Source organism: Cnephaeus nilssonii (assembly GCF_951640355.1).
Source record: "Cnephaeus nilssonii genome assembly, chromosome: 22".
In the NCBI taxonomy this organism is placed as follows: Eukaryota; Metazoa; Chordata; class Mammalia; order Chiroptera; family Vespertilionidae; genus Cnephaeus; species Cnephaeus nilssonii.
Window position 1 is genome coordinate 13,677,018 of NC_137093.1, and position 25,835 is coordinate 13,702,852.

At 54.6% G+C, this 25,835-nt stretch overlaps 1 protein-coding gene across 2 annotated transcripts; it reads right to left on the reverse strand.

Moving 5' to 3' along the window:
- Positions 1–9,774: 9,774 nt before the first annotated feature.
- SLC25A1 (solute carrier family 25 member 1) lies at positions 9,775–24,239 on the reverse strand. Of its 2 annotated transcripts, XM_079762434.1 has the most exons (11): positions 24,121–24,239; positions 18,061–18,277; positions 12,672–12,831; positions 12,309–12,416; positions 12,130–12,229; positions 11,905–12,043; positions 11,352–11,436; positions 11,104–11,208; positions 10,869–10,984; positions 10,715–10,788; positions 9,775–10,497 (listed from the first exon to the last, which is right to left on the reverse strand). In XM_079762434.1, exons 2-11 carry the CDS (start codon positions 18,142–18,144, stop codon positions 10,383–10,385), a joined length of 1,086 nt encoding a protein of 361 aa, XP_079618560.1. In that variant the 5' UTR covers positions 18,145–18,277; positions 24,121–24,239; the 3' UTR covers positions 9,775–10,382. The 2 variants fall into 2 exon arrangements, with proteins under 2 accessions (XP_079618560.1, XP_079618559.1); XM_079762433.1 differs by lacking the exons at positions 18,061–18,277; positions 24,121–24,239 and adding an exon at positions 13,011–13,346.
- Between the last annotated feature and the right edge of the window lie 1,596 nt (positions 24,240–25,835).

Here is a 25,835-nt window from a genome sequence, read left to right on the forward strand (position 1 = left end):
CCAGAGCGAGTTGTTTAGGGTGAGGGAGCACCCAAGGGAGACGGAAGAGGAGAGAGGAAGATGCTGAGAGGGAGGCCAGCTCCACTTTGGCTTGGGGTGTCTGGGGTCACCTTGAGTGAGGCCCAGGGTGCACAGCTTACCCCGTCAGGGTGCCTCCCATCTGGCCGACACTCCAGTGGGTCACCAGCTCACATCTTGGGAGTGGAGGGGTTCTGGGTGTGCCCAGCCCGCTGCTTCTCAAAGTAGGTTCGCCGCATTCAGACTCCCCGGGATTCTGGTTGGGCACAATTTCTGGGCAGCGGTAGGAGAGGAAGGATGACGGAGAGGCGTCGGCCTCTGATGTGTGAGTTGGTTGTGAGGCCGAACCTGGCTCCCCTTCTCCCAGGAGTGACAAGTGCCTCTGAAGGTGCAGGTGGCTCACCAGATGGGTTGATCCCGATTCTCATCTTTGAGGTCATCCAGTGGACGGGGAGATCTAACATCCCGCTCCCCGGACCTGAGCTTGGTACCCCTGCCGGGGCGGGGACCCCTCTGCTGTCTTGAGAGCTGAGTGGCCCGGCAGCTACCATGGTTTCTGTTTCGTGCCACTTTTGCTGTGTTCCTGGTGAAAGCGGCCCCTCCAAGACCCAGAACCTAAAGTCACAAGGATGTGAATACAGATTCCCCAGCTGGGTCCCTGTGAATACTGGGGAGTGGGGCTCCCCATCTCCACCGCCAGGTCCAGACCCATGTTTTCCAGGAATTGGAAACCCAGCACCATGTCACACCAGTTCTCTACGTGCCTCGTCCCTCTACTTCCTTGTCTCCGAAATTCTGTTCTGGCTGTCCCGGCCCCAGAACCAACCGACTCAACTGTTTCCTGTGGCCCCTGGGTCCCCGTCTTCTTTTCCTCAGCACTGTCCCTTCCACACCATGTGGGTGACGTGCTGCTCCACAGAAGCCTGCCCTTTGGGGACTTTCCCCTCATCGCTACTGTCCAGGGCCACCCGAGGTGTCAGCCAAGGAGGCCACGTGGGCGTGGCAGTCACTTGCTCAGGCAGCTTACTTGTGTCTGGGTTCCATTGTGTGACAGTACCTTAAGCCTCGGTGGTTCAGACAGTCTCCAGCTCTGATGAGCCATTTTGGCCACACTGGTCACTTGATAGCCCGAGGTCAGATGCTCCGTTTCTGCCTGGGGCCAGTAACATGCCAGGAGCAGGTTTGTGAATGGCGTGTGGTACAGCCTTGCTCCAGAACCCTAGGAGTTTACACTGTAACTCTTCGCCAGGGGTTCTGCCAGGTCACAGAGCTGCTTGTGCTGAAGCCTGGGCCTGCCGCAAACTCCTTTTCTGCTCTGGGCTCTGCTCAGATCAGGCGTGCTCTGTCTCATGCAACAAATGGCCGGGGCAGTATTCCTAAGTTCCGAGCACGCTGCCTCCAAAATCCAGAGAAACCTGGATAGGGCTGACGCTCTATCCACTGGGCCAAACCGGCCAGGGCAATAAAGATAAATTAAATAATATATTATTCTTGCTCTAACTGGTTTGGCTCAGTGGATAGAGCATCAGCCCTCAGACTGAAGGGTCCCAGGTTTGATTCTGGTCAAGGGCATGTACCTTGGTTGAGGGCTCAATCCCCAGTAGGAGGTGTGCAGGAGGCGGCTGATCAATGTTTCTCTCTCATCAATGTTTCTAACTCTCTATCCCTCTCCCCTCCTCTCTGTAAAATCAATAAAATATATCCTATATAATAAAAGCCTAATATGCTAAGTGTCCGGTCGTCCAGTCGGCCATTCAACCAATCAAAGCGTAAATGCTAATAAAATGCTAAGGCCGCTCAACTGCTCACTATGTTGTGCACTGACCACCAGGGGGAAGATGCTCCGACTGGTAGGTGAGCTTGCTGCTGGGGTCCACTGATCAGGACTGAGCTAGATGGGCTGGACATGCCCTGGAGCCCTCCCACAGTCCCTCCCAGGCTGGCCAACCTCCCATGTTCCTCTCCAGCCCCAATCCATGCATTGGTGGGGTCCCTCGGCCTGGCCTGTGCCCTCTCGCAATCTGAGACCCCTCAGGGGATGCTGGAGAACTGGTTTCAGCCTCATCCCGCAGGCCAGGCCAAGGGTCTCCACTGGTGCACTGATTTGTGCGCAGGGCCTCTAGTTAAAAAAAAAGATTATTCTTTTCCCTGTTGTATTGTTTTTGCACTCCATAAATGAATTGCAAGTCAATTGACCATAAATGAGAGGGACTTCTTTATTCTGAATTATTGATCTATATACTTCCCCTATGGCAGTACTACACTGTTTTGATCACTATAGCCTTGCAGTCAGTTTTGAGACAGGGAAGTGTGAGCTCTCCAACTTTGTTATTTTTCAACATTGGTTTTACTGTTCTTGTTCTCTTGAATTTCCATATGAATTTTTAAATATATGTTTATTGATTTCAGAGAGAAAGGGAGAGGGAGAGATAGAAACATCAATGATGAGAATCTGATCAGCTGCCTCCTGCACACCCCCAAATGGGGATCAAGCCCTCAACCTGGGCATGTGCTCTGACCGGGAATTGAACCTGGGACCCTTCGGTCCTTGGGCCAATGCTCTATCCACTGAGCCAAACCTGCTAGAGTGGAACCAGCCTTTTATGCCCCATGCTCCACTGTCCTTGTCTGAGCTCTGCCTTCAGCTTTGCAGGGTTCCTGTGTGAGCGGCTCCATCAGCCAGGACAATGCTCCAAGATGGAAGCTGCTGTGTGCCAGTAGCTACCAACACCCAGAGAAGCAGATGGATGCACTGACCACTGAAGGGGTCTAGACAAAGTCCCCAAGACAACACCCACCAGTGCCTACTTCTCCCCTTCAGTGAAAGGCCGCCTTTCCACCTACCTGCCTGGGTAAACACACACCTAGACTCCTGTTCGCCTTGGTAAATGCATAGCTGTCTACCCAGGAAAGTGGTCCACCCACTCACCCGTGCACCTTGGTAAGCCTTCCCCTGCCCCAGAGCTGCTTAAGCCTCCAAACCTCCAACAGTGCTTGGTGTTTCCCTTGTGTCCCACCCCCAAGTCTCATTGGTTCTCTTGTCCACATCTGGACCTCTGCACTGCCCCCTTCTCAGTGCCAGCCACCGAGGCCTGCCACCTATGCCCCCACCATGGCCGTCCAACCCACTCCTGGCCACTTTCCCCTCCTGACACCCTCTTCCAAGTGAGCCTGCTACAGAGGCAGTGATCTCTGCAAACACATCCAATCATGATGCTTCCCTGCTTCAAACTCTCAGGATAAGAGGATCAGCTGTCCATCTCCGTGGTCCCTCAGTCCTTGCACTCTGCCACCTCTGTCCATCTGCCCCATTGGGCCTCCGCCTCCTCCCTCCAGCTGTCCAGGCTCCAAGTCAGCTTCCCCAATTCGCACAGCTTGCAGCCAGCTTGGCTCCTCTCAACCACCCTGGGGCTCAGTGTAGCCTCCAAAGAGGGGCCCCCCCATCTTACTCCACCTGCCTTCCACCGGAAATCCCAGGCTGCCTCCGTCTGCACACCCTCACCGACAATGCTAGCTGCCATCACTTCTGTTTCCCAGACTGAAGAGCAGGCCCAGCTGCTTCCAGGACTGGTCAAAGCGGGTCAGTGCCAAAAGGGAGGGGCAGGGCCTGTGGGGGGCTGGGGGACCATCAGGGGCCATGGAGGAATGCATGTGCAGATTAGTCCTGAGAGACCACTGGCTTTGGACAGAGGCCAGGACAGAAAGGCAGGCCCAGCAAGGTCCAGGGTGGGTTTGGGGTTAAGTCCCAGCAAATGCAGGAGTGAGGCTAGAGGGGAGTGGGGTGCGTGTGGTCCCTCAGCATCCAGCTGAGATGGCAGCCAGGATGGAGGTGGGGAGGGGGTCCTGGGTGCAGCTCAGGGCTGTGGAAGGACAGACATGGGATGGAGGTGGGGAGCTAGGGATGCCCTCTGTTCTTGGAGACCTCCTCCCTCCTTCTTCTCCCACCCCCCCTTGGGCCCCCTCTCCCACCTTCCTCTGCAGCCTGCAGCAGGCGATGCCATCAGGATTCCCGATTGCTTTCTTTCATCCCGGTGCCTTTCTCTGAAGCAAACGGCCCGCTAATGCCTCCTTTATCACGGAATTAGGGGATTTAGGACCTATTTCACAAAGAGGCCCTCGATAGCGGCCCTAATCAAACGCCAATCAGCCCGATCTCCAGCGGGACTGGAAAGAAAGCGAGCGAGCGCTGGAGATTAGCGCAGACCAGCGGCCAGGCCCGCAGGGCGAGATAGCATCGCCCAGCCTTGGGGCTGAAGCCGCCAGGGAGGCTGGCCGGGGCCTCGGAGAAAGGCCTGAGAAAGGCCGGCTTAGCTGCTCGGCGCTGGGGATTCTGAAGCCATTAGAGGGGATTAGCACCCGGGTTAATCTACTTTGGCCGCTCAATTGTCCGCAGGGAATGGGAGGTAGACACCTCAGCGGAGCAACCGCGGGACCTCTGCAGTCCAGGCCCTGGGGCTGGTCTCGGTTTCCCCCACTGTCACCAGGCTAAGCCCTGTCCTGAGGACCGGAGGGAGGGATGAACACCACGGTCAGCCAGGCCAAGGCTGACATGTGGACCCAGCCCAGCAGGTGTGAGGGAATCCTGGCTCTTGGCTCCAATCTTTGCAAACCCTGCCAGCCTTCCCAGGAAGTCAGGGATACCTTTGCCCCTCTGCCCAGTCACCCCTCCCTTCTCCCGGCCAGCAGGAGGAAGGACACCTCCCTCTCCCCACTCCACCGTTGTGACTCGGTGTCAGCCCACCCACGGAGCGTGGTTTCTCAGCAAGGCGTACACCCCTCCCCGTCACACACGGCCGGGAAGCAGGTCTCAGACTGGGGGTGCGGGATGATACAGACACCAACACAGAGCCACCGCTTGCAGACTCTCCATCTTTCCCTAAGGGACATGTTTGTTGAGGACGTGAAGGGCCAGATTCTTTGATCCACTAGCTGACAGCTGATTAATGCTTCCTGCTCCCCCACCCCCCCACTTATCTCCATCCACCTCTCACCAGGTGGGACGGGGTGGGGCTGTGCAAGCCTGGGCTCCCAGAGCTCCCAGGTGGGTCCTCTGTGTGTGCCTGGGTTTGCCCATCTGAGAAAGGGGGCTGCGGAGAGGAGGAAAGGTCTATCCAGGCGGTACCACTGTCCAGGGGTGCAGCCTGTGCTCACTGCTGCCTCCGGTAGGGACCTCCCCCAGCCCCCCCCTCCTCTTGGGTGGAAATGACAGACTCCCACAGTGGGGGACTCCAAGGGGTGACCCTGCACCTCCTCCTCCATGGGGATGTGGCAAGGCCACTGTGCCTTACATAAGCCCATGGATGGCAACAGGTGGCTGGACTGGAGCTGGCCAGTCCGGCAGCGTGGGGAGGGGTCCGCAGTGGAGAGAGGCTGAGGGAGCCCTCGTGGCCCCTGGCCCGATCTCCTTCCCCATGGCTGAGACTGGGGACACGGGAGCAGAAGCTACAGGGGGAGGAAAAGACACAGCTGGAAGTCCTTCCTTCCCGTCCTGAGCCGTGGCCGGCGAACCCCTAGCCCCGGCCTGTGGAGGGACGAGGCTGAGCCACAGACCAGCCTCTGCCCTCCGGGAGCTGAGGTCTGAGCAAACAGGAAGGGGCGGCGGGGCCTGACGGGCATTAATTACAGGTTAAAGGACGAGGGTGAGGGAAATGGTGAGGGAGAAGGGACGGCGGTGCGGAGCGGTCTAGGGAAGAGCGGGCAGGCCGGCCTTGGGAGACCGGCATCTCCAGGCGGGGGCGGGGGCGGAGGGGTGTCCCTTCGGGCTGGCGCGTCGGGAGGGGCCCTTGGCAGCGCCAGGCGGGCAGGCGGTCGTCGGGGCAGGCGCCATCGGTGACTCGGAGAGCGGCTGGGTGTTGGGGGATTGCAGGCGAGGTGGGGGGCCCTGTTGGTGAAAAACGAGGACCAGGGGCTGGAGGCAGTGACCGTAACCCGGCCACCCGGCAACTCAGTCCAGGGTCCGAGCGCGCGGCCGCGACGTGACGTCATCAGCGCGCGCCGCTCCGACTTCCGGGCGAGCCTTGGCTCCCCGGGCTCCTCCCGAGTGCCACCGGCCAGGGAAAAGGCCGTGGAAAGCTGGCTCCTTCTTCAGAAATGGCCCCGGGAAGCCTCCTGGGGACCTCCCGCGCCCACGGACCCCGGTTTCCGGACCCCAAACCGGGGGCTGAGAGAGGCTCTGATGGTCTGCGGCCTTTCGCAGCCGGCCGGGGGATGGCGACCCTCCCCTCAGCCCCGACAGGCACAACCCCTTGCCCGCCACCTGATCCCAAGCCTCAGGCCACGATCGCGGGCAGTGGGTTTACCTTCCCCGCATCACAGCCCTGAGGGGTCTCCTAGGCACCGAGCAGGGGCGCCTCGCCAGGTCCCGGCAGCGGGAGGAGGGGGGCCGGCGGCGCGGGCCCCAGGAGCCAACAGCAGGCTGGTGAGCGCCTCGGCGGCTCCGACCCGCTCAGCCTGCGAAGCTGCCCAGGCTCAGCAGCTTCCCGAGGCCGCGCTTTCCAGCCCGGGGTGGGGGTGGGGGTGGGGCAGCAGGCATCGGAGTGGCGGAGGGAGTGGCATGGTTATCCCCTGAGGTCACTTGAGGAGGGGACACTCCTGTGGCCCAGTGGGGCCTTGCAGGTCAGGCTCGGGCCAATGGAGGGTTAAGTGAGAGGTGGGCGTGGCTGGCAACGGAGACTAAGGTGACAACAGAGAGGGTCAGAGGTCAGGGCTTGGGCCTATGTGAGCAGAGGGGAGGTTGCTCTCTGGGATATTTGCCAGGTGGGTGTGGGAAGAGGGAAGCTATAAGGCCACACCAGGGACCACCTTGTTTTCTATAAATCACCTACGTAGTTGGTCCTCCCATGGTCCTTTGCAGCCAGTTCTCCACTGTGCCTGCATCTCCATGCTTGTCCTGGTGTGCCCAGCCCCTCTTCCAGATCTGGAGGAGGCAGGAATTCCTTAGGCCCCCTAATTTTGTGCCTCTTAACCCCCCCCTCCCCCACCCCTACCAGGGAATCTGTGAGAACACGGAGAAAGTCCAGAGAAAATACTCTGGCATCAATTGAGATCATGTCTGCTGTGAAGGCTGAGGGCACAACCTGAAAAACAGACTTCTCTGTTGACAGAAACAGACAGACCATTTGTCAGGAGTGACTGTGTGTGTGTGTATTCTAAGCTCTGATTGCCATTCATCACCTACACAAGGATATGGGGAAACCCAGGAACACCGGTGCAGGAGTGTCACCCAGTGAAGGAAGGGTTCAAGGAAGGTGGGGTGGGGAACTAGAGGGCAGCTGCCTGAAGGCCTTTGCCTAGAGAGGCTAGCCACATAGTGAGGACAGGGCTGGAGGCTGGCCAAGCCCTGCCCCAGAAGCGGCCGCCACCACCCTCTATTCCTTTGCCCTGTCTCTGAGGCCATTGTCCTTCCTGGGCACATTCTGTGATCCCAGGCGAGACTCTGCCAGATGGTGAAGGTTGCCGGAGGCTGGCTGAGGCTTCCAGATGGGCACAGAGGGTCTGTTGTGGAAGGAATATGGTCTTCACACTCAGCTCACATCTCTCCTGAGAGTCAGACACAGCCGTCTCCTCCCTGACACTGGCCTGTGATCAGGCTGGAAGTCTAGTTTGTTCTGTTTCCTGATAACTTGAAGGTCTGCCCACATCTCTGCTCCTTTGCCCCTATAGTCACAAGGGCAGGCAATGATTCTAGTCCCGGTGGTCCCATGTCTACACGGTCCCTGCCCTTGGCCTCCTCTCTGCAGCCTTTGGGGTCTTGGCTAAATGCAGCTAGGTTTTCTCCAGGTCCTCACTGGCCTTTCCAGCTGCTCTCGCTCTGCTACTTCCCTCCAGCCTTTATGGCCCTCAGCCCAGACACAAGGTTTCTCCTGCCCCTCCCCCGCCACTTCCCTCAGGTCTCAGCCCCAAGAACAAGAACTGAGGTTGCCTAACTCCTCAGGCAGTGCCTAACAGGGAGTTCCAACAGGGCAGGTGGCAACTCTGCTCACAGCCCCCAGGGGACTCAGACCCAGCTCGATCAACTTTTCTAGCTGGGCTACCTACTTTCTGTCCACATTGTGCTGTGAGGCACAGCAGGGGACCCTGAAGCTATGGCAGAGTTCCTGCCCCTCCTGAGTACAGGTCCCCATGCCCTGCTCTTAGCCAAGGGTAGTCTTGGTCCCTTCGTCTCTGTGAAGGGGGAGAGGGACAGGACTCTGGGGTGCTGGTGAGCAATGAGTAAGTGGCTACCATCCCAGGAGATCAGTGTTCAAGGGCATTAGAACCAGAGAGACTACAAACTACCTCTTGCAACCCAATGAAAAAGCTACCACGTGTGGGCTTACTGTATTAAGCATTGTTCTAAGCACCTTACACGGATGTAATTTCATTCTCATAGCCCACTGGAGTGGGTTCCTGTGTCACCCTATGTTACAGATTAGGAAATTGAAGTTAGGTGACTTGCCTAAAGTTACACAGTGAGCAGATGAGGAGCCAGGGTCCTGCCCCCTCATGGGTCACATGCTGTGTCCTGGACAGCAGATGCCAAGGGGCTATGTGCCCCCCTAGCCTCAGTAGTCTGTGCTGTGGGTCAGTGCTGCCCATCACCTGCTTTCATCCCCACAGTAAAGCTTCTGAGGCTGAGCTGGTAGCCTGAGGTCCCAGCGAGTGTCTGCTGCCCACAGTGCTCCTAGTGCTCCCCGAGTTCCTGCACCCTGGTGTGGGGGGACAGCCCTTGACCCCTGTGGGTAGGTAAGCTTTGCTGCTTGCACCTTCTCCGTCGTGGCAAAGATTGGCAAGTCTCCTGTGAATATCAGGAGCACGTGGCCCAACCCGTCTAAAATCTGTGCTCCTTGCTCTCCAAGCCCACACGTGGCCCTCAATTCTACCCCAGAATGTTCAGATCCAGGTGTTGTGGGAGGTTACCCGTGGGGCACTCCCCCCCAGCAGCAGCAGTTCCAGGGAGGGGACCGTCCTACTGGGAGGCTTCTGCTGGCAAGTTATTGTCCAGCCCCAGCCTGAGCCAACCCTTTTCATGGCTTGTACCCATGAAGTCACCTGGACAGGAAGGCACCTCTGCCTCCACACAGCCAGGGGTACTGGTTCACCCCATTCTGCTCTGGGGCTCCTCCACTTGGCTAATGGGTGGTGGTTCCAGCTCCTGATATGAGGGGGGTGGGAAGAGGCCTTGGGATCCTTCAGTTCAGAGCTCTGTATCCCCCAATCTGTGACTGGATCCTGGGATTCCAGCAAGAGGCACACCTTCCTTTGAGGGGTGAGGTACCCCTAGGGCCCTGGTCAGGGAGCTGCACCTATTCCTGCTCCAGGCCTCCCAGGCCGGGTGGAGTGAGAAAAGGCCCCGTGCTCAGAGCCTCCGGGGACTACATGCCCCACAAAGCCCTTTACCTCAGACCATTTCAGAGAGGCCAGGAGGGAGGGCGGGGCCTAATCACAGGTTGAAGGATAAGAGCCCAGGAGCACCGTCTCCCCAGGCCCAACCAGCAGCATGGGGCAGCTCTCCATTCTGCCCACGCAGTGCTTTCTTCCAAGTGACCCTACAGGATCTTGGCCACAGGCCACAGGCAAGGCCTGGATGAAGCCCAGATGTTCCCTGGCCTGGTGTCAGGTCTGAGGGTTGACACTGGCTACAGCTGGCTTGCCCACCTGCCTGCCAGTTGCCTGGCTGCCCTGGCCCCCTGCCAATATCGTCCGAAGGGCTTGACCTTCACAGAGGCTTGGCCATCACTGCCCACCCACAAATGGGTCCACACAGGGACAGGAGGCTGTGACAGTATCCGGTTTATTCTGCCTTGGGAGGGTGGTCCTGAGAGCGTTGGGTGCCACCCTGTCCCAGGCGGAGGGAGGGCCCAAGGGCCAGTTAAGGCCAGTGGCAGGAAAAGCGGGGGGCATGCAGCCCCTGGAATGCAGTGAGGCCAGGCTGAGGCCCGGAGGCAGCTGTGGTATGCAGGGGTGGGTGCACCTGCTGCCCAGGGTGGAAGGCACCGGGCTGGGACCAAGCCATGGTGACAGGGCTGTGGGCCCAGGCAACACGGGCACCCTGGGAAGTGGGACACAGGGTCACAGAACACAAAACATGAAACACAGGCACAGGGCGCGCGAGTAAGAATATGGGCAAGGGGGCACAGAGTTACAGGCCAGAGGACACCAGCCTCTGCTGAACACATGAGCACAATGGTGGTGTCATTTGGACCACAAGGGACACGGTACTATGGGACATACAGACTCAATGGCTTGGGGAAGAGGCCCAGGCCATGGAATGCAAGGGACAAGAGAGGGGGCCTTTTGGCACGACTGCACTGGAATCATGAGAAGAGGGTGGAGGGGGTTGGTCTGGAGGTGCCTGGGGGCACCCCAATGCAGACCCTTGGGGCTCAGTCTGTCTGCCACACTTTGTTGAGCAGCTTCACCACTTCGTCGTAGATGATGAACACGATAGCCACGTCCGCACAGACCCGGCCCAATCGGGGGACAGTGCCCTTGTAGAATCTGGGGTTGATTGGGAGAAAAACCCAGGTGAGGCGGTAGATGAAGGACACTGCCCCTAGACAGGGCGGGTGGGTCCAGACATCGGAGGGGCAAGAACAGGGACCCAAAGGTAAGGACTTCCTAGGGGATGGCCTGGGGCAGGCAGGGGTTTTGGGGTGAGGCCTAGGGAGGCCAGGGAGGGCCTGGGGTGGGGAAAACAACCCTGTCTGTCACTCACGCCTTGAGCCCCTCATTCCTCAGGATCTGCATGCCGCAGTCCCACGTGTTCCGGTATTTGTGTGCCTCTAGGCCCTGCAAGACACCAGCACCCCACAGGACTCAGCAGCCAGCCCCTGTCCCACACTCCCCTCCCCTCCTCAGCTCTATCCCACCTGCATCCGGGTTTTGATCACGTCCAGAGGAGTGTTCCCGAAGACACTGGCTGCACCCGCAATAGCTCCGAAAACCCCGGTGATCAGTGGGTTCATGGGCTTGTTGGGGTTGTCCCCTGGATGTGGGTGGGGGTTGCAATCAGAAAGTGATGGGAAGGAAAGGGGTCAGCTCTGATGGCTGGGGAGGAGTATGAACGAGGGCTCATGAGGCGGGGTCTTGGGGCAGCACACATACCTCGATACCAGTTGCGCAGGGAGGTCATGACGAAGAAGCGGATGGCCTGGTTGGAGCCCTGCTTTAGCACGGTGGCCGTGAGGCCCTGGTACGTCCCCTTCAGCCCTGGGGGCAGGCAGGAGTGGAGGTTAACTTGCACACAGGCCCAGTGGGGACTGGGGGAAGCTGCACACAGGAGTGCGAGGCAGAAGGAGGAAGGCCCTTCCATTCTGGCCGAGGTCCCTGAGGAGGAAGGCCCAGTGGCTCACCTTGTTCCCGCACAATCTCCCTGACCCCGTGGAAGAATCCTCTGTACTTGGGGTTGGGAGACGTCTGGTCATGGATGAACTTCACCTGAGAGAGAGGGAAGCAAAGGAGCTGGCTCCCAGGGTGCCATGGGAAGGGCACACTTGGCCCCTTGGCTTGCAGGTCCAGAGCCCCCCAAAGTCAGGCCAGACCTTCATCTGGAAACAGGGCCCATAAGGCCACTGTGCGACTTGAGGCCAAAGAGACAAGAGGGCCCGCCTCGCTAGTTTGTGTTTGTGGTGTTGCCTGTATCTCAGGCAGCAAACAGGCATTGTTTTGTTTATAAAAGTGTTTTTAAAAAATTTACCATCTTTCTACTGCGTTCAGAACAGAGTCCAGCCTCCACAGGAGGCCCATCCTGCAGGCCTCCGGCACTCAGCTCCCCATTCACCCCTTGCCCCTCCTGCTGGACCCTCCCACCTCAACATCTCCATTGGACACAGGGACACAGCATCACCCCGGGCTCCACCACCTCCTCCCCTCTGCATGCTTTGTTCCCACAGGGAACCTCCCCACCTTCACGGTCTCCATTGGACACACGACCACCACGGCCTCAGCCACTCCTGCGCCCAGGCCACACAGCAGCCCTCGAGTGCTGTCCAGCCGTCCCTGGGCGTCCCGCATGTGGTTGCTGAGGAACTCAAACATCCCGAACCTTGGGGCGGAAGGCAGTGGGGTGAGAGGGGCCGCCACCACCATTGCCACCTTCCAGAGACCGCCCCCACCCCGGGCCCGCCTCACCTAACGGCCGCCTTGGGGATGGAGCCGTAGAGCAGGGAGCTGAGGCCTCGGTACAGGCCCAGGACGCCATGGCTGCGCACTGTCTGCCGCACACAGTCCCCTGGGGAAGGGGGTGGTCAGCGACTCCAGCCCCCCCGGGGCCCGCCCCTCGGGGCTCCCCGCTGCTGCCCCCTGCTCACCGATGCCCCTGTAGCGCGGCGGGTGGGAGCGCTCGTCCAGCTGCAGCTGCGTCTTCACGTACTCGGTGGGGAAGGTGATGCAAATTTCGATGCCTCCGGCCAAGCCGCCTGCGGGAACCCGGACTCGTGGTCTGAGACCCCCCGCCCGGACGCCCCGCCCCCGCCCCGGACTTTGTCCGTCCAGGTCCCATACCCCACCCCGTCCCCCTAGCGAGGCTCCGAGGGGTGACACGCAGGGTGAGCTGGCGACCAGCACCGCGCCCCCCGCCCAACCCGGAAGTGGGGAGGGGCCTTGGCGTCCCAGGACGCCCGGAAGCGCGGTGGGACCGGCGGACTAGGGGTTCGCGCCCCTGAGGAGCCCACCTGCCAGGATAGCCTTCCCCGGATGCGTCAGTTTGGCCTTTCCGGGCGCGGGCGCAGCGGCCGCCAGATCGCGAGGCGCCGCCATTGCAGGGAGGCAGTAGGCGAGAGGCGGGGCGCCCGGCGCTGGCCGCGGGTCCGAGCCTCCGTTGCTCCGCGGAGCCTGCGGAGGTGGCGGCGGCTGGTTAAGTCCGGGGGCGGGGCGGCCGCGTCAGCTCCAGGACTCCGCCCCGCGTGGTTCGAGCCGGGCCCCGCCCCCGGCCCGCCCCGTGTGGGCCGGGAAACTGAGGCCGGGGCGGGGACGGCAACCCAGCCAATGGACGAGCCCGACCCCTGGACCACCTCGCTCGGCGGGGCCGGGGTCCTTGGTAGGCGGCGCCGCGCCGGACCGGAGCCGTGGGTCAAAGTGCAGTCTCCCAAGCGGTCTGGGCCTTGAGCATAGCTGGGCGCGGAAAGGAGCGGGCTCGGGGTCTGCATTCCCGACACGAGCGGCAGGACCCCGGGGATGGCGGTGGAGAGACACGCGGGCGAGCCCCATCCTTACTGTTTGAGGGTCTGGCCTTTCCACACCTGCGGGCTCGGCGGTTACCACGCCCCTTCCGGGATTTACAACTCCAAGCAGTGCACACGGTCCATAAAAGACCCAAACACACCTGGCTGTACCTCCCGGGCAGCTTCCCTGTGTGGATGCAGGTCCCCCAACCCCAGAGGACCCAGCAGATTTCTTGCCCCCTCCTACCTACACCATCACCAAGCAGGGAAGCTTTGCCTTGATAAACCGACTTTAATATTCACGACCAGCAGGAGCTCAAGGCCAGATCAGACTAGGGGTTCGCGTCAGCTGTGTCTGCAAAGTGACCAGGAGAGGGCAGCTCGCAAGTGCCAGCGCCAATGAAGAGAAGGCGCCCCTCCCCCAAGTGCTGGGGACTCATTGCAGACAAGAACTCCTCAGGATGCTGGCGGGTCTGGAGACTTGAGCTGACCTCCCTGCCTGGCACCGGGAGCTGGTCTTCTTCGGTAGTCAAGGGTTACCTTGACACCCCCAGATTCTGGGATGGCTCAGTGGCTGCAATCAATGGGTCTCAGCAAAAATAAATAACATCCAGGTGTCTCCACCTTGTAACCGGGTCCTCTGTGCTCCTTGAGGGAGTTACTAAATCGGTAGACGGAGTGTTGCCACTGAGTGGCCACTACAGACTGCAGCCATACACAGGAGGCTGGGCAACGGCAGGAACAGCCACAGGGGGAGTCATGGGCGCTGGTCCAGGAGGAGGGCCTGCTGTCAGCATCAGCTGCAGGCTTGCAGAGGGAGAAGCCAAGGATGAGCAGGCCTCCTGCTGCCCCCAAGTGGCCAGGGCCTCAAGGAGCAGGGTTGCAGCCTAGTCCTAAGGATCCAGAACAAGCATGTCAAACTCAAGGCCCACAACGAATATTTTTGCGGCCCAGCCGATTTAACGGTATGTAAGAAACGTTTTTCTTTTTAATATATTTTTATTGATTTCAGAGAGGGAGAGAGAGATAGAAACATCAATGATGAGAGAGAATCATTGATAGGCTGCCTTCTGCATGCCCCCCTCTGGGGATAGAGCCCACAACCAGGGCATGTGCCCTTGACTGGAATCGAACCTGGGACCTTTCAGTCCACAGGCTGACGCTTTATCCACTGAGCCAAATCGTCTAGGGCATTGGTCGGCAAACTCATTAGTCAACAGAGGCAAATATCAACAGTACAACGATTGAAATTTCTTTTGAGAGCCGAAAACCGACTTCTGCGCATGGGCCACGAAGTTTCAATCGCACTGTGTGTGCGCACCCACACGTGGTATTTTGTGGGAGAGCCACACTCAAGGGGCCAAAGAGCCGCATGTGGCTCGCGAGCCGCAGTTTGCTGACCACTGGGCTAGGGCTGTAAGAAACGTTTGAATAAAAATTTCATAACTTAATTTTACAACTTTCTGTTATACGTAATTAATAACTACAATGTTTGCTAATGACTGATTACTATAATCGTGTTGCATTCATTTTCCTTACGCGCAGGCGCACCATTTCCCTCCACTAATACTAGCAGCAAATATTTTAGCAGCCGATTGCTATGTCATTAGTCTTGGATTGACTTGTTTGGTGTGTGCAACAGGAAATATTTCGCTTTTGGAGAACAAGAAAATAGGTTTACTTGCGTTATGCTTACTTTATGCAGTTATTCAGTGTCTGGTAAGTTAATGTTCAAGAAAAAATATTAATTTTTATTAAAATGTTCTATTATTTCATGTTAACAATTACTCATTTATTTCAGCCCTTTGTATTCAGCATGTCTCTATCGAAATAAACCTGTTTCTATGAAAATTAAAGCTTTTGTTTTTCTGTGGCCCACATAAACTTAAACCTTGTTTATTTGGCCCGTGTTAGCCTTTGAGTTTGACATGCTTGATCCAGAGGCTGAGGCTCCAAAAGCAGATGCCGGAGGCAGGGACTGTGGGAGCTGCTGTTGTAGGGCCAACTCTAGAGGGTGAGCTCATCCCCAAGTAGGGCACTTACTTAGCTAAACTGGTTGGGTCTCACCAATGCCCATCGATATCTAAAAAAAACAGATTAAAAAAAAAGCAAAAAAACAAAACAGTTTGACATTAATGGTAGGTGGGCACCATGACCCCCAAGGAGCACACAGTTGGTGGAAGACTCACGTGTTGCGTGCTCACATTACACCCTCAGGCCTATGTTAGTCCAGCAAATGCATTCTAGGAACCATTAGCCTCTCTGTGCAGTGGATACCAAATAACCTGTCTACTGAATGGCCAGGCCATCTAGGCAGGTTCTCAAGTGCAAAGGCAACAATAGCCTGTCAGGGGCCAGACAGGTGCACACAGCAGTACCTTGAGACAGGGCAGTTGCCAGGCACAAGGAATAGGCAAGGGCACCCCCACCAGAAGGTATTTGTCCTCAGAGAAGGGAGGACAGTGGTGGTGTCTCTTCAGCATTCCTGGGTCACTGACCTTCTGTCTTCTCTACATCTGGTAGCCACTGTGGTCCTCATCCCCCACCCTGTCCATTCCCACCCCAATCGGAATCCCAGCCAGGGACAGGGGACAGGAGCTATGGGATGCCACCTACTAAACAGGGGAGGGGTGGGCTCTACCACATGCTTCTTTCACGTGTGCAGACTCTCTGAGGTGTCTAGTCTGTCCCTGCAAAGCAGAGCAAGAGGCAAGAGCATGTGAGTGCCTGCCTTACAGGCCTCATGCAGTCCTGGCCTGGAGGTGAACTTGGGAGGCAAGCACATAGCCTCCAGGAGAGTCAGAGCTGATGAACTCTGCTGCACTGACAGTGACCACCACTTCATTCCTCAAAGCGAAGCCTCTCTAACCAGGTGGAGTTACGAGTGCCCACTGGGGCCCCGATGAACCCAGGTGCTATTCCATCCATGTACTTCCCAAGTGGACACTTGATCACCAGGTGCACTGGAGCAGTGAGCTGTGGGTGGGCCATGACTCACAGGGCTGAGTCCTCCTTTGGACACAGCGACACTGCTGAGACAATGCAGTAGCTCCTGCTTCTAGAGTCCAGGCTGCTCACCCCTTCTAAGGATACTGGTCACCTCACACCTGGGACCCTCCACCTGGCGAAGAGGATGCTCCATCTGAGAGCCAGGGGCTGTGATGGCCATCTGAAGACAAACTGCACTTTGCCTTTCTTTGAGGCTTCACCAGGTGCAGTGCCCACAGGCTGGAACAGACAGACAGATGGAGAGGGAATAGAATGAGGTGGTGCCATGGGGGATGTACTGTGCGAGAAGGAGTGACAGCAACTGTGTGTCTGGGACCCCCCCAAACAAGCACATGGGTAAGAAAGAAGAAACAACATGTGCCCTGTGTGCACTCAGGTCTGGGAGAGCTCAGGCAAGGCACCAGAAACCTAGCAGAGACAGCTCTGATGCCAGCCCTGTGCGCTCCCTTTCCTCTTCCCTCCATGGGACCTGCGCTAAGGAAGGAGCAAGAAAGCTGTCCTCTCACAACCTGTCCTCTCTGCCTTCAGCTGGCTGCACTGGGAGAGCGCTGGGGAGCAGACGGTTCTCAGCGAGGGATGGCCACTGAGCTGCTCAGATGAGTCAAGAGGCCTGGGACCAGGATCTCTAGTCAGGAAGGGGCTGTGGCATTCTTGTCTGGACCCCTCTGCCTCACAACAGTGTCCAGTCTGCTGGGCCCCAGCCCCCAAGAACCAGCTATGCTCTACCACTGCCAGAGAAATCCCTCGTGAGCACCCTCCTCTCCCCGCCAGGTGACAGGCATCTGGCTGGGGACTAGCAGAGGCATGTGGGGCAGGACTGAGGGCAGGCACCATGGCAGCTCCTGCCTTCCAGGACTAGGGAAGGTGTCTGGGGACCCTGGGCCAGGGACCAGGGTCCTTCCAGCAAGAAGGCACACTTTATGGGTCCCTCCTCCTGCAGCAGGGCCATGGCCTTGAACGGCCCTGAGGAAGCCCTTGCAGGCCAAAGCTGGTAGCACCAGACCCCACACCCTCCGTTTTTCCCTAACCCCCATACTAACCCTGGGAGGCTCCTCCCATGCACACGGAAAGAAGCCTTGGCCCGTGGCTCGTTGGCATTGTGGGGCCTCCGTCTGGCTGGAAGGAGGTTAGGAATGTGGCTCGAAGGGCAAGTAGGCACTGCTGAGCAACTGCTTTTCTGCAGACTTAGAAACAAACCGGACCGGATGACATGGGTCTCTGGAGAGTGGCTACAGCTAGGCCCTAGTGACTCCTAGGGCTTCGACTCACAGGGAGTTGAAATTAGACACTGTCACCTCATTAAACAGCTCATAAACCTGCAAAGAAAGCCAGAATGGGACACTAGGGACACCAGGTGATATCGGAGTGGCAGAAGTGATGTGCCAAGACATAATTATGGCCTCTGGGCCAGGAAGACTTGTGTCTAAACCCCCCAACCCCTTCTTCAGCTGTCAGCTTTGGACCTGAACCCCAGTGTCTGCAGCTGTAGAGGGGATGACTGTTTCCTTCATTAAAGGCTTAAATCCATGTTAACATTCCTATTAACTGCTCCTCCCATTGCCAATAGCTGGTGCTGAGAGGTAGCTGGCCCACACCAGTTGTCCCTGGGCCCTCTGGTGGTGGGTGAAATGACTGCATCCCCCTCAGGCCCCGCCTCCACTGTGTGGAACTGCTGCGAGGGCAAGTGCTCAGTTCTATCCAGCTCCCCACCACCCCACGGTGATTTTCTAAAAATAATAACACTGGGCAGAAAAACAAGTGCAAAGGCAAGAAAGAGGCTTCTCCCAACAGCAGCCTGGGCTGGCCTCCAACCAGCCGCGGCAGGGCCTCTGCAGATCAGAGCCAGAGTCACAACCAGGGGCCAAGGAGCCACAGAAGGGCAGGCACTTACTTTGCTAAGGTGCTCCCTCATCACCTGGGTGACGCAGGTCATGGCCAGGCCTACCAGGTTGTGCCTCCAGGCCAGCTCCAACATCACATTCGGGGAAGCCGGTTGTAGCAGGTGAAGGGAGAGGCTGCGAAGCACTCCTGCTCGCCCTCCTCCGGGAACCACTGCAGCTACTTCTCAGCCATCTTGGTGTTGACTCTGCAGTGTGCTGCATGGCGTCCTGCAACCGAGGCAGATGCACAGCTTGGCCACCCTGCCTTTCTGGGCTGACAGGGTACAGGAGCAGTGCCAAGCTCCAGGAAGGCCCTCCCCTCATCCCCACAGGGTTCCCTGTGCTCAGTGGTTAGAGCATTGGCCCACAGACTGAAAAGTCATGGGTTTGATTCCGGTCAAGGGCGTGTACCTCTGTTGCAGGCTTGATCCCTGGTCAGGTTATGTGCGGGAGGCAACCAATCGATGTGGCTCTGTCACACTGATGTTTCTCTCTCTGTGTCTTCCCTTCCCTTCCATTCTCTCTAAAATTAATGGGAATGCCCTAACTTGTTTGGTTCAGTGGATACAGCGTCGGCCTGTGCACTGAAGGGTCCTGGGTTCAATTCCAGTCGAAAGCACATGCCTGGGTTGCGGGCTCGATCCCCAGTAGGGGGTGTGCAGGAGGCAGCCAAACAATGATTCTTTCTTATCACTGATGTTTTTCTATCTCTCCCTGTCCCTTCCTCTCTGAAATCAACAAAAATATATTTTAAAAAATCAATGGGAAAAATATCCTTGGGTGAAGATTATCCAAATAAAAAAATAAATATAAAATAAAAAATTTAAAAAGGGGCTTAGGGACAGTAAGTAGTCTGTCTGAGAGAGTTACAGCTGTGTTTACACAAGACTCTTGGTGAAAACACCAATTGACTGTATTGAAGAGCTAGAACACATTAGGTGCGCTGAACATCCCCCATGTTTTCATGCCTCTGTGCCTTTGAAGATGGTCATTTTTCCTTTTGTATCTGTCTTCTTCTCAGGCTCATTCACAACCTTATCCCGGTGCCTAGCATGTTAAATAATTTACTAGGAAAGAAGTTACTTGTTTTAGGAAGTCAGATTTAGTTCATCTGAAGATATATTTAAGAAAATATATTTTAAACTTACCAGCAAGCTTTACTAGCTCAAAGAGAGAGCTTTGTAAACGAGGGCCTATGAAGAATGATGACACCAAGGTTTTTATAGAACTTACTTAAAATTCTAGGACTAGAGGTCAATGGGGGGAAAAGGAGACATATGTAATACTTACAGCAATAAAGAATTAAAAACAAAAAACAAAAACAAATTCTAGGACTAGGTTGGTTTAGGATAGTTTAAAAACTACACTTTTATAGTGCTTTACAGAACCTCTCTCAAATTACACTACTGTAAGTTTTCTGTATTTTAAAACCAATACATAAGACCCTATATTTATCCCTGTTAAATGTCAACTAGTTGGATTCCGGCCTGTGAAGATCTGTTCGGATTCTAATTTTGTCAATGAACTGTGCTATCCCAGCTCTGTGGCATCCTTATGTAAGCAGCCAAGAGTGATGGAAATCTCTCCCTGGCATGGAGGCCACCAGCAGGCCTCAAGCAAGAGAAGCAGCAGAAGAAAATATAGAAGAGACTGAATGCAGCACATAAGGTGAAGCAGCAAGGGGGGAAAATACAGGAGGACCAGGGGAAGCAAAGAAATACTTACAGGATGTGGGACAGGGTGACAACTATCGCCCCAGGAGGATATTAATAAACAATACTGTCAAATTGATGCTGTGATCTGTATGTGATCCTAAAAGAAAGATCTTTCAAACTATAATAAGTTACAAAAGCAAAGGGCAGGAGAATATTTATAGTAGGATTCTTTTAATCATTTTTTGAAAAATATAGTGGTGTCTACTGGAGAGAGAGACCCAGCAGAACAGAATTTATACTTTCTGTATGGGGCCATTCTCCCGTGTATATGTATTACTTGAAAGTCTGTTCCAGATAGACTTTTGCCTCAGCTACAGAATGCTCAAGAACTGGCGGAGAAGAACATTGCTAAAGATCTTCCTAGGACTTGATAACTCTTTCAACCCAATTAACTAAAAAAATACTGGGAATCTTGTGCAGGTTAGGGGTTTTGAACATTTAAACATGTTATATAGTGATGACTTGTTTTTCCAAGGAAGCCCTATTCAAATTCATTTATCATTTGGTCACTTACCATGCCACTGTTGTGGGCGCTCTCACAAAGGCTCACCCTCCCACACATGCACGGTGAATAGGTGGTTACTTTCCTCAATCCTATACAATAAAGAGCTTATATGCTAATTAGACCAAACAGCCGAACAACCTTCCAGACGTCCTTCCGGACGACTTCCAGACAAAGTTGGGGCTGCCAGAGCCAAGTCCCTTGCACGAATTTTGCGCATTGGGCCTCTAGTTTATAAATAAGAAAGTCAGAAGGTAAATGATTGGCCCAGTATCTATTTCCAGAACAAGGATCATAAGTCTGGCAATAGGCAAAATTTCATAGATTACACAAGACCTTAGAAAGTTTTCATAGATGTACAACGGTTTTAGGACACAATGAAACTACTGTTTGTCTCAGTATATCCAAAGCCATTTGACAAAATGAGATGGCTACAAACACACACTGGGCTGTGGGCACAGTGTCACCTTTCAGAGCGACTTCCCAGGGGCCTCTACAGCAGACACAGGTGCTCCCGAACTGTTTTCAGTTCAAGCTCAAGCTACTCCTTCGAGTTCTGCCTTCCCCACTCACATGTAAAAGCTTCAAACATCAACCTCTTTCTTTAATGATAAATAAGGACCAACATCTAGATGATTGGCTCAACCCAGCTGCGTGTGAAACTCATCTGGCAAGAAATGCCAAAGTCCCACCCTCACCTCTTAGAGATTCTCATTTAACATGAGGTAGGTGCCTGCGTAGGTGTTTTTAAAGTCCAGTCTGGCCTGAGAAGCACTGATTAAGACTAGTGACCACCTTGCTCCTATAATTTGCATAGATTGCCTTGGAAGACTCTGCATCTATTAAGAACATCATCTAAGAGATATGCTACATAATTAAACCTTAAGGGAACATGTTTATAAGTTCTCTGTGAATTGCGCTGTGCCATATTTCAAAACTCTTACCAACTAGCAGCTGCTTTTTGATATACCTGGGAGAAAATTTCCTAGGGCTCATAAATGAATTTCTAGGCCACTGAATGGTTTAGCCATTCCTCTTCTGAATCAAGGTGTCATCAGTTCTTAGCCCTTGAGCATTTTTCCATTCTCAGATATCACACACAGCAACCACCTTCCAACTCAGATATCAGAATTTTTTTAAAAGTTCAAAAAGTACAAATAATGTAAGAAAAGTATTTCTGCAGAACCAGCCCTCCTCTCAAAACCAGCATGACAGGAATAAATAAAGCTAATAAACTGCTCCCATCTTAAACTGAAGTGGAAGGAATGCTGTATTACAAGGCACTATCTGTAAAAGTGCAGTTTCTGCTCTAGGTGCAACCCTAAAAAGGTGATTGTAGACTAAAAATGTCCATACACTGGTTTCTATTTTCCCACTGGCCATTATAAAATTACTGTTTTTCCTCTGGGAGAAATCTGGCCTGAGAATTTTCACATGCAACAAACTGAAATTGAAAACAGAAAAATATTAATATTCTTGGAATGCGATTCACAAATGTAAAGTGTCTAGAATTATTTTTCTATGCATGGCATGGGAACGAAGATCTAGAGAAAAAACAAGTTTAAATGAAGAGTACGGATGTTTTATCAGTCACTAGTTTACTAGTATATTTCCCCCTTCCTAATAGTGTACAACTGAAGAAATGATTTCTACTTTTCTCAAGGAATTTTTGGTTTGGGGGACTGATCAGGTGGACAGAGGAGAGGCAGAAACAAAGCAAAGTCAGTGATGGTCCCAAGTGAGCAGTCTAGAGAGCCTGGAAAAGCCTACAAATCTTGTCAACAGACTGTCTACATTATAACTAATCACTCACAAACATTTTATTATGAAATTGGCTTCAGAGATTGGAGGGCCTATTACATACAGGCAGTGGGAATACAATTGCAAACAAGAGGAGATCCTGACCTCTCTGAGCTCACAATCCAGAAGGGAAAAGGAGGGCCATCAAAATGGAAGTCCCAAAGGCCACAGGGACACAGAGGAAGGGCTCTGACAAGTCAGGGACAGCTCCTGGAGAGAGTGTCATTTAAGCAGGTACCAGAAGGCTAAGTAGGACTCGGTTGGGTAATGAGAGGGGTGAGGGGATGACTGGGTTCTGGAAAGAGGCAATAGCATATTGAAAAGCCCATGAGCAAGGGTGTCGGAGTCCAGAGAAGATCCTGGAGGACAAGAAGTGGGGCAGTGGGAGCTAAACACAGCGAGAGCTTTTCAGAGCCTTTCACTGAGGGACTAAGCAGCTGTTTATCTTTTGAGATCTCTTTGCCTGTGTGCTAGAGAATGGACTGGAGAGGGGCAGGCAAGCCTGGAGGCAGATTTCAGAGAGGAAGGGAGAGGGAGAGAAAGAAACATCAATGACGGGATCGGCTGCTCCCTGCATGCCCCACACTGGGATGGAGCCCACAACCTTCCTCTCTGAAGAAGAAAAAAAAAACCTTAAAAAAAAAAAAAAAAAGCTAAACTTTGGGAGTGCTGTTGTATTGAAAGGATCTTATGACAACAAACCATCATAATTTTGCCCTAACCGGTTTGGCCCTTGGACTGAAGGGTCCAGGGTTTGATTTAGGTCAAGGGCATGTACCTGGGTTGCAGGGTCCCACCCTGTCAGGGCACCTGTGGGAGGCAACCAATTGATGTTTCTGTCTCTTCCCCTCCCTTCCACTCTCTCTAAAAGTCAATGGAAATATTTCTTTGGGTGAGGATTAACCAAAAAAAAAAATAATAATTTTTTTATTGTTGAATAATTGCAAAAGAATATGCAATTATTCTTTTTTAAAAATATATTTTTATTGATTTCATTGATTTCAGAGAGGAAGGAAGAGGGAGAGAGAGAGAGAAACATCAATGATGAGAGAAAATCATTGAAAACATCAATGATGAGAGAATCCTTGATCAGCTGCCTCCTGCACGCCTCCCAATGGGGATTGAGCCTGCAACCCGGGCATGTGCCCTTGACCGGAATTGAACCTGGGACCCTTCAGCCCGCAGGCTGATGCTCTATCCACCGAGCCAAACCGGCTAGCTAGGGCATGCAATTATTCTATAATTAAAAAGTAATGATTTTCCTGTTTGGTCACACAATTTGAAGATCCTTCCCCCGTGAAGTCACCTTAGTGTAAGGATCACAAGATACAAAAGGGGACATTTAAGACTGGATGCAGATTTCGGAGTTATGAAGCTTGGGACAGAAATGTACGTGCATCTCTAGTCAGTCTAGTTCAGCGATTTTCAACCGGTGTGCCACAGGAATTTTTAAAACATGCAATCCCCGACTAGCCAGGGGCACTGACCTCTTTTCCCCCTTAGATTGTAAAAAAATAAAATAAAATAACAGCCAACACAGCCGTCCCGTGTGAATGAATCAAAGTGATACTTACTCTGTTGTCAGATCGGCAAAAAAATAAAAAAAAAAAAATATATATATATATATATAGGATGTACCGCAGAACTTTAGTAATTAATTAATGGGAGCCAAGCGATGGAAAGGGCTGGCATTCGCTGGTCTCGGTACAGCTTCTCAAAGGCACTGACACGAGGCATTCCCGCAGTTCTCGGGTCCCATCCCTGGAGCCTCGAGGGCGGCCGCCCAGACGCCCCGTCCCCGCCCACCGTCGCGGGGGGACCCCAGTTTCCGCGACCAGAACCCCTGGCGGTCCGCGTCCCTGGCCGTCGCGTCCCGATACCGAACCGCCCGCCCCAGCCAACCGGAGTCGGCGCCGTCTCTATCGGGGTCAGGTCGAGCCGGGGGGTGGTCAGCGGCGCCCCCAGGTCCTCAGGGAGACGGGGGTGGGAGGTGGGGGTGGGGGTGGCGACCTGCCCTGGAGCCCGCCGGGTCTCCACAGAACCCGGGTTCTCACCTGGAAGTGCTCCTGGAAGCGAAGGGGGAGGACCTGCGCGAAGGCGGGCGCGGGGCTGAGGCGGCGGCGGCCCCTGTCGCGCGAGCGGCCCCGTGTACGGGCAGACGCGCAGACCAGCGGGGGGTGTGCGCGCGGGGGCGGCGGCGCAGGCGCACTGACTCGGGGCGCCACACACGCTCCCTCCGCGGGCGGTAGCGGAACCCCTTCGTCCTCCGCCTGAGGGTCCGCGCAAAGTAGTCCGCGGGCAGTCGCCCTTCCCAGGCCCCTGAGACTAGGCAGTGCCCAGGGCAGGTGCGCGCCGGAGGGCGGGCCGTGCTCTTGCTGCGGGTGAGCCTGGACGCCAGACTAGGTGTGGGCTGCCCGCAGCAAGTTCTGTGAGGGATGGGGTTTTCAGGAGAGGTAAACTGAGTCACCGGCTGCCCTTGCCCAGAGCCTTGCATCTCTACAGAAATTCTACCTCAACTTCTGGACAGTTGGGTTCAGGGACGCGTTTTAAAAATAATATATTTTGGCCCTAGCTGGTTTGGCTCAGTGGATAGAGCATTGGCCTGCGGACTGAAGGGTCCCAGGTTCGATTCCGGTCAAGGGCATGTACCTTGGTTGCAGGCACATCCCCAGTAGGGGGTGTGCAGGAGGCAGCTGATCAATGTTTCTCTCTCATCGATGTTTCTAACTCTCTATCCCTCTCCCTTCCTCTCTCTAAAAAAATCAATAAAATATATATATTAAAAAAATATATATTTTGGTTAATTTCAGAGAGGAAGGGAGAGGGAAATAGAAACATAAACATCAATGAAGAGAGAGTCATCGTTGGGCTGCCTCCTGCATGCTGCACACTGGAGATCAAGCCCGCAACCCGGCGTGTGCCCCGACCAGAAGAATCTAACCGGAATCTAACCGTGACCTCCTGGTTCCCAGGTCGATGCTCAACCACTGAGCCACACCGGCCGGCGGGTTCACGGACAGTTTCTAAAATTCAGTCAAGTATATGCCCAAAACTAAAAGGAGGCTTCCAAGTGTGAGTGTGACCGAAGTGTTCCTGCCCCAGGCTGAGCACCTGCTCCTTTAGGAAACATCCTTGATGGCTGATACATACGATTTCTAGAGAATACTGCGTCAGAATATCAGTGTGAAGAGTCTGCAAAATCGCATCTAGCGGCAGATGGCCAACTGAGAGTCACCTGGCTTGCTTGTGGTTGCACAAGAATACATAACAGCAGCAGGTCCATAGCTAGAAGCCACACCTTTGCCCAGCGGCCAGCTGTTCTCAGAGGGACACTTGCACATGCGTTTTGAATGCAGATGGCTCAGCTGCATACAAGATGTTTGTCAGGGAAGGGGAAGCCTTTGGCATTCTGCGGTGGCACTCCCACAGAGTAATCGCTCTCCGTCTTGAATGCTTCAGGCTGCTCACTGGTTATTTTCTACCACGAATAACACAGCGATGATGTGATTATTTGCACAACAGCTTTACAGTCTAGTGGCCAAAAATGTTAAAGAGAATAGACTGTCCACTTTCACATTAAAATGGTTTCCCCTGTAGTACCTCTGCAGACTGCCCTTTCAGCATCCGTGTAGCCCCATCACCTAACGATAGAGTCGATTTTTGCCGTCGTAGGGCTCATCTTGTTTGCTTTCCATCTCCCAGGGATCACTGTCCTTTGTTTTCTGATAACCAGTGTCTTAAGACCATTGTTCCATGCAATTTGTTCCAT